Genomic DNA, 8,280 nt, shown 5'->3' on the forward strand with positions numbered 1-8,280 from the left:
ATCAAAACCAGGAAATTGACATTGGTATGAAATGATACAGTTCTATTTCATTGTATCACATGTGTATTAGTGTAACCACTATTGCAATTAAGATACAGAACTATTCCATCAGGAATCAGCTGATTTGAATAAATCCACACTGATTTGGAAAGCATGTATTTAATATAATGTCTGGGCTGCTGACAAAATAGAACTCCTTTGAATGAATTTAGTTCATTTTTTTCAGATTTAAAGTCACTTCCTTTTTAATATATGTTCTCTTACAGTAGCAGATTAAATTAGGAAGTTTTGGAGGTATATTGAGGGTTTATTGCTCCACTTAGAAGGATACATAGACTAGGACTAAATGCTGACACTTAAATATTCCAGGAATAAGAAATTTGGGACAATAAAAAAATTCATTTCATTTTTTTCAGCTTATTTTAAAGCATTATACAATGAGCCCTGCTCTTTATATATTTTATGCTTTCATGTATTACCATTGGTGGTGAAGTTGATGTCTTATTCTTTGAGTTTTCATTGCCATAGAACTGGAAGGGATATAATAATAATTATAGTGATGATGATGTGTATTTTAATAGTAGTTACCATTTACTGAGTGCTCACCCTACACCATTTAGTCTGTATACATATTTCAGTCAACTCTCATAAAAGCCCTATGAGACAAGTGTTATTATCTTTAAAGATGAAGAAACCGAGGGTCAACAAGGTTAAGTAAGTTGTACTAGCTTTCACAGCATTATGCTATGTACTTGTGATTCAAACCCACCTCTGTCACATTCCAAAGCTTGTGTTTATGTTCATCAAAAGAGTTTTTTCTCTTCTCTTCTGGCAGGATTGCACTGAAGCCACTTGAGGAAAGTCGTGGCTTTAAAATATCCATAGAAGATTAGTTCAGAGACTCTTCAAAAAATTCCATCAGTAGTCCACCTTCCCCATTCCACTGCAGCGATTAAATCCCTCCGCATGATATGCCCATGCCTACATTTCTGATCATCAGTAAAGATGAACATTTACTATTTTTTACAACACTATTTCTACTTAAATACAACAATCATACAATCGTTCAGAAATAAACTCAGACCCTGAGAGTTTGGTCTCTGAAATCCTTGACTGTGTGTAAATCTTCGCTTCACTATTTATGAGCTGATTAACTTTGGGAAAGTTATTTAACTTCTTTATTCCAAAGTGATTTCATCACTAACAGAGTAATAATCATGTCTATAGCCTAAAATTATTGTGAACTTCAACAGTTATCAACATGTGCTGTCATGTAAGTACGCAATACAGTAATTATAGACATTACTACTTATTATAGATATTACTTCATCCAGACCTAATAATCCAATTATTCTCTTGTTCTCCTTTAGACCATTTCTAGTTTCTCCAACATTTCACTAAACTATGGGATTAAATGTAGCCAACATTTTACTAAACTCTAGGACTAAATACAGTCAATCAGTTTAAGATCTGACCAGTAACAAATACAGCCTGTGAAGTTTTGAAGAAGTTACAAAATTATCTGCAGTAAAATAATTGTGTAATCACATTCATCATTCATTCATTCACATATGTTTACATGACACTGTTGTCTTCTACTGTTCGCCAACTGTTTGTTCTATTTCCATATTCTCATAGATATTTTCCTCCTTTTTGAAGACTGGAAATCATAAAAAGCTGTCCATAACATCTGCTTTGAGATCATCTACGTTTGCTGGCTGCAGGTGGAAATGTCCTTCACAGAGCCTTAAATAGAAGGTTGTAAAATGTGGCCTCTGAGGGAGCCAGAGTGTACCAGCCTTTTGTATAATTTATCATCCACAGAGTGTGTTAAGGTGCTTTTGATCTTGAAGGCAATATCTTTCAAAGAAATGTGTTGCTTACATGTGACCACTGGTCCTTTATAGGAATCTCAGTATCATGCTGATTTCCATAGGTGAATGAATTTTTAAGATGGTAAACTGATGCCTCAATTTACTTGAGAGACTCTAGATCTTGTTGAAATCCATTCAGAGGATCAAATGAAAGAAAGTATGCGAAGGGTGCTTTGAAAACAATAATGTGCTAAGTAAACATTTTATTATGATAATTATGACATTTTATTATGATAATTCGCAGCATATTTGTCAAACTCTTGACTTCACTGAATATTAAATGTTCTTTGCCTTCTGCAAAACTGAGTGGAATTCTACCAAATATTAGCTGTAAAGAATGTTTAAAAATACATTCATGCTATTCTTTGCATTTCCTTACACGTCCTTACGGAATGTGTTTTAGGCACAGAACTAAAATTTGGTATCACAGAGAACATTGTGGAAATTTATAGGCTTTGGTTTATAGACACTTGAAGAAGTTTTTCCATCTTCCTGGTATTTTATTCCTGTCAGTTTGCATTGCTTCTTTCCTTTCCTTCTCTTCCTTCGCCAGGTTTGGTTTTAAGCTTTGGATTCAAAGAAACCCCAAAGTCAAAACAAAATGGTCAGAACTGCTGACTCTTGTTTCGTAACCTTTTTTAGTCAGGCATTCACAGGAAGAGAGGGCGCTGACCAGAAACTGGGACTAACTTCACCCAAAATGTTGGGAAAGTTCAGGAAACTTTGACTGAACTTGGGCCAAGATATAGATATATACCAACACTTTTCTAACACATTTAAACTATAATTTAATCAAGTAATATCACCCAATAAGTAGAGTTAGTACTTAAAGTTCAATATTAATCTGCCAGCTATTTTTGATAAAAATAAATCTAAATAAAAATAATCTAATTTATATTTTGTATTAAATAGAATCTCTTGGTTTTTAAAGTTGCAGGTACATTTGGGAACCTCACACGTAAAGTATACCTAAGTGTCTTCATTAACTTTGAAATTTTCTTTGAAGATTTATAATTACAAAAAAAAGTTATGCTAAACTGTGCTTTATCAAGTTTCATTTCAAATTTTTGAAGCTGTTATAAACCTTTCACAATAGTGTTTTTATAATGGAAATGCTGACAAATGCAATAATAAACACGAATCCCAGGGTCTTAATTTATGTTCATGCAGGAATTATGCATAATAGCATGATATTTGGTTCAGTTTCCAGTGCTAATTTTGCCAAAATCTGTTTTCACATTGGGTAACTGTAAAAGATGATCAGCCTGAATGGCTGCCTGTTGATGGCAAAGGCTTTTGATTATTTTTACTTTCCTTGGAAAGCCTGATTATCTTTCAAATATGATTTCATTTAGATCTTTTTTTTTGGTTTACATATCTGAATACTAATAGTAACCTGATAGTTATGGGGAACTTAGTTTGAGACCAAAAGGCAGTTTTCAGTCAGTAAAGAGTGTATAAATAAATCGCCTCCAAGCAATGTCTAAAATGGTATTTACATTCCAAACGTCCAAATTACTTTAAGATTTCAAAAACCAATTATTACAATTTTCCAGAAGTAATTGATACCCTTAGGATTTTTTTAACTGTTGGAAGGTATTGAAAAAACTATGTCTGCTAATATTTCTATCAATGTTGGTTTAGGAGGTAATAAAGAATAAGACAATTTTAACATAGGATGTATTAAATACTAAAATCACTTGTATTAAAGAGTGCACTGAATTTATGGATCTAACATGGGAAAACTAAAATTATCACGTTGCTTAGAAAAGTTGAGTGTCAAGACATCGAGGTGTTTAGATTCATGTTCGAAATGCAGATAATTTTGCTTTATCTCTATGGATGATTTGGTATAAGGAATAAGTCAATCCATTTTTTTCTGTATTTTTTTTTTTTTTTTTGCCACTCCGTGCAGCATGCGGGATCTTAGTTCCCTGACCAGGGATCGAACCCATGCCCCCTGCACTGGGAGTGTGGAGTTTTAACCACTGGACTGCCAGGGAAGTCCCCATTTCTCTGTATTTCTGATCCTTATTTGGTTTCAAATTACTCAGTTAGTACAATGATTAAGAAGAAATCTTAAGAGACTTTACATTTTAGAGCAGCTTCTAAGCATATAAAAAAACAAAGAACGAAGCATTTATGAGCTGTAACAGTTTTAAGAATCATGGACATAATTCTAATAATAATGGGAAAAACCTTTTTATTTAGAGCTTCTTTGGGTATTATTTACTATACTGAATAAGAAGTATTCACTGTAGGATACCATGAGATTACTAAGAATATAACAGAATGGTTCAGAATATGAGGGAGAGCATTAAGGATGATGGATGGTTGTATTTACTCTTCAGGACCCGATGATTTTGAGGTCCTTTGTCTATGCAGTTTTTAAAAATTTCTTATTTTCAAAATTGGCTCTTTCAACAAAATATTAATGATTCCTAAAGTTGAATCTTTTTAGAAAAACTTATTCATCACTTGCAGATTTAAAAAAATGATGTTTAATTCTCAGGAGAACTTTAAGTGGGAGAAGGAAGGGAGCTTCTATAAGCTCTTTCAATTTTGAACCCATTCACCCTATATGTAAAACGTCAACACACCTTTTTAATTGAATGAATAAATAACTGGATAAACATGAGGGATTGATGGAGCCACTTGCACTACAGAAGAAGTTGGGGAGCAGAATACTGTTTGATGATGAGTTGAGAAATAGTTATTTTTCTTTGACACATTAAAATGAGTAATTTTAAATGTGTCTTTAAAAATACACATATGCGAGTCTGAGCAGTCAAAAAGTTGTCTAGAAAAAGAGGAGAAAATGAGTAACTTTATTTTATAAAACTGATACAGAGGTCATTGTCCAAACTTCAGTTTATTTTAGTAAAGGTGCTAGAGAATTAAAGAAAAAAATACACTCCCTGGTTTTGTTGTTGTTTGGTTTAGTTGGTTACCTTTTTTTCTTTTACCTGTTTATCCTGATGTTCTTATGGTAGAGGTGGAAACAGTCCTGGTGAAAAGATACTCAAAATAAGAAATCATCTTTGCGAGGGTAGTCATTTCAGAGCTAATTCAGTTCCTATAGATAGGAGAACTAGGAAAAGTTTTAAATGAAGGTGTATGAGAGACAAGAAAATCGCTGTAATTCTGGTGGGAGGGAGTGTGAACTGGCAGATCTGCTTGGAAGGCAATCTGGACATTTGTAGCCACAAACTTAAATGTTCACTTGATGAAAAAATTTCACTTCTAGTTACCTAATATCCAGAAATTATCAAAGGCAGACAAGACATTTATAAGAATGCTCTTGCATCATTATTTATTTTTTTAAATAAGAAAATATCTTAGCTATCCACTTGTAAAGGATTGGAGTTAGGTTGTGATACACGGATATAACAATAAAATACAATGATTAGAATTACGTTTGAATAATATTTAAAGTCAAGGGAAAAGTGCTCATTCTATAAGGCTGAATGGAAAAACATAAATTCCAAAACTATCCCAAATTTGTTAAACACGTTGAATTTATTTCTGTATAAAAAAAGACTGGAAGGAAATAGATAAAAATGCTAACTGTGAGGTAATGAGGAGTGATTTAAATTTTATTTCTTTTTTAAACTTTTATTTTCCAAACTTTTTGGGATGAGTATATATTACTTCTTAATAAAATGAATTATATTTCTAAAAGTATGATAGGGAGATTTGTGTGTGTCTGTGTGCCTCCGCGCAAGGATGTGAGAAGTGAGAGCAAAATAAAGTGTTGGAATAACAGGATTTATTTTTAGGATTACGGACTTTACAGTTAGATGGGCATTATTCATTCCGCTTCCTCTCCTCACTTACCTACTCCTGTCTGAAGAACCCCAGTTCAGGTGTTAGCAGGTTGCCCAGAAGGAAGAACTGTGGAATGGCAGACCGTCCAAACTCGAGGGAGCCCCTCAGCATGGTCCTGCTTCAACCTCATCTCCATCGCACACATTTTGGCAAAGTGGAAGAATGCAACTCCTCCTCTGACGTTTTGTCTCTCCTGTCCCTAGATGCGAATAGAATAATAGCTATCTTTCCCTACCTTCAGCTAAAAATTTGAAAGTGCGCACTCAGGTGTCGCTGCCCCTGGGAGGACCCAGCCCTTTTCCCCCCTGTAGGCGACAGGGGAAAGCACCCGCGGGCGGTAAAGGCTCGGGGCGCCCAAGACACCCTGTAAACCCAGGTGCACCTCCAGCTCGTGGGCCGGAGCAGTCACCTCTGGGTTCAAGCGTCCATAACAGGGTTGCTGTTCTGAGCCTAAGGGGAGGGAAAGGGAGGGGGAGGGAAGGAAGGGGGGGGATAATGTTCCTTTTTAGAGGTCGCCCGTCCCTTCGACTCCCCTTCCTTTCTCATCTCCTTCATTCTGCCTGTCGACAAGCCTAAGAGGACCGGAGGAGAGATCCGGAGCCCCTTGGCCTCTCAGAAGACCCAGTACCGCACTCCTCGCGGGTTTCTGGTCCAAGGCCTCCCTAAGAGCACGGCCGGAGCGCAGTGCCTGCCTGGGATGGCTGAGCACCGATTCTTGAGGCTTAAAAAAAAAAAAAAAAAAAAAAAGTAGGAATGCCTCTTTTATATTTACATTAAAACACACACACACACACACACACACACACACACACACACACACGTAAGAAGGAGGGAGATATGGGACTCCATAGAAGCCCCCGAAGTCTTCCTTTTCGGAGAGGATTAACGTCCCACCCGCCTGACAAAAGCTGCTTTGGGGCGTGGGCCTCGACTGCCCCAACTCTTTCTTAACCAGTCCTAACTTGCCCTGCCCGCTCCTGCCCCACACTCCGCTGAGAGCGATCGCGTATATATTAACTCTACGGCTTCCACGCTTCTCGAGGGCTGTGGGAATTTTATAATCCAGAACCAAGCTCCCGAAGGCCAGACGTTCTGTCTTGGAGCGTCCCTCCTGGCCTTTCAGCCACACCCACTGCCGGGTCCCGAAACACCCCAAACCCGCGCGCGCCCAGGCGAGGAGGGGGCAGACACTTTCATCCCACACTGGCTCAGCCGGTTTCCTTCTCGAAGCTCTCCAAGAGCTCGGTCATGAAGGAAATGTAGACGATGGCCAGGCGTAGGGTCTCGATCCGAGACAGCCTCTTCTCGTAAGCAAAAGTGGGTACCTTCCTCCGCAGCTGGTCGAAGGCCTCGTTGAGGTTGAACATCCGCTTCCTCTCTCGGATGTTGGCGGCTTGGCGCTGGGCGTACGTGATCACTCTTTTCCTCTTGGGGCGGCCCAGCAGGGAGGCGCCTCTCCCGTGCTCCTCTTCCTCCCCGTTTCCCCCCTCTTCTACTTCACCCTCCTCTTCTTCTGGATCGTCCTCAAAACGCGCCAGACTCCTGGGTCCTTCCTCTCGGAGCACAAGGTCCTGGTGGTCTCCATAGGGGACCCCGGGTGCGAAGTCGCAGAGAAGAGGGTGCCCCGGGGAGGCTAGGGACAGGTCTGCGACGAAGTCCAGCACGGTGGCGTCCACGCAGCTCTCGGGATAGGCTGCCATCGCGTCGGCTTGGCCCTGCGTCGCATCGGTTTCTCGAAGGGAGGGGCGAGGCTGGTGATGGGCTTCCTAATAGCCCTGAATCTGATGGGTCACCATCACCGAAGGACCAGGGGACATTAATATTTATAACCAAGCTGATAACAGGATTAGTTGCACCGACAGGGAAGGCTCTGACAACGTCGCTCCTCTCGAAACTGATGGAAGAAGACAAGCTTGAGCACGCATGGAAGACTCAAAGGGACAGGCCTCCAATTCTGCGATCCTTTTTGCTGTGCCACCTGGGACAGTTCCTTCTTGGCAACAACTCCCAGCCCTTACCTGCTGTGCTTTTTGTGTCTCTCCACACCCCCGCAGCCAACTAATATTCTTCAGGCTCCTTATCTCACGTAGTTCTTTAATTTAGCTTTGTATTTTCAAAGCAAGGATGTTTTCCACCGCTCTGGCTTCTCCTTGGCTTCAGAGTAGGAGTTCTGAATCTTGCCACCCTAGGCTGCCAGTGGGTGTGAAACAACTGCATGTGCTTTTAATGATGTCCTGAAGAGGGGCCCTGTCTGCCAGGGGTCGAGGGGAGCTGTTTGTCTGGTATCCCAGTGCAGCGGCTACTGAAAGGCAAGATCTTCCATTAGCTTAAGTAAGCACGGTAGGGGGGCCGAGAGTGCATTCCCCAGAGTCGCTGTTGGAACCGGCTTTCTCTTTCCACTGGGTTGTAAACAGCTCTCCTTTCGCTTTACCAACCCTGACTTCTAAAATCTGTTTTGCTGTAATCAGTCTAACAATTGAGGTACTTGACTTTCCTTTCCTAACCCTATCTCCCACCCAGGTAAATGATTTTACTTAGAGGGCAAAAGTTATGACAATAAAACGAAAAAGGGAAGCTC

At 39.5% G+C, this 8,280-nt stretch overlaps 1 protein-coding gene across 1 annotated transcript; it reads right to left on the reverse strand.

Annotated features, from left to right (window-relative positions):
• Window positions 1–5,449: 5,449 nt before the first annotated feature.
• Window positions 5,450–7,865, reverse strand: FERD3L (Fer3 like bHLH transcription factor). The gene has a single exon (XM_004263457.3). It carries the CDS (start codon window positions 7,400–7,402, stop codon window positions 6,911–6,913), a length of 492 nt encoding a protein of 163 aa, XP_004263505.1. The 5' UTR covers window positions 7,403–7,865; the 3' UTR covers window positions 5,450–6,910.
• Window positions 7,866–8,280: the final 415 nt, after the last annotated feature.

The sequence above is a fragment of the Orcinus orca genome, chromosome 9 (genome assembly GCF_937001465.1).
Source record: "Orcinus orca chromosome 9, mOrcOrc1.1, whole genome shotgun sequence".
Classification (NCBI taxonomy): Eukaryota; Metazoa; Chordata; class Mammalia; order Artiodactyla; family Delphinidae; genus Orcinus; species Orcinus orca.

Excerpts from the sequence above, each read along its gene's own strand:
- FERD3L (XM_004263457.3), bottom strand. The coding sequence starts at position 7,402 with ATGGCAGCCTATCCCGAGAGCTGCGTGGACGCCACCGTGCTGGACTTC.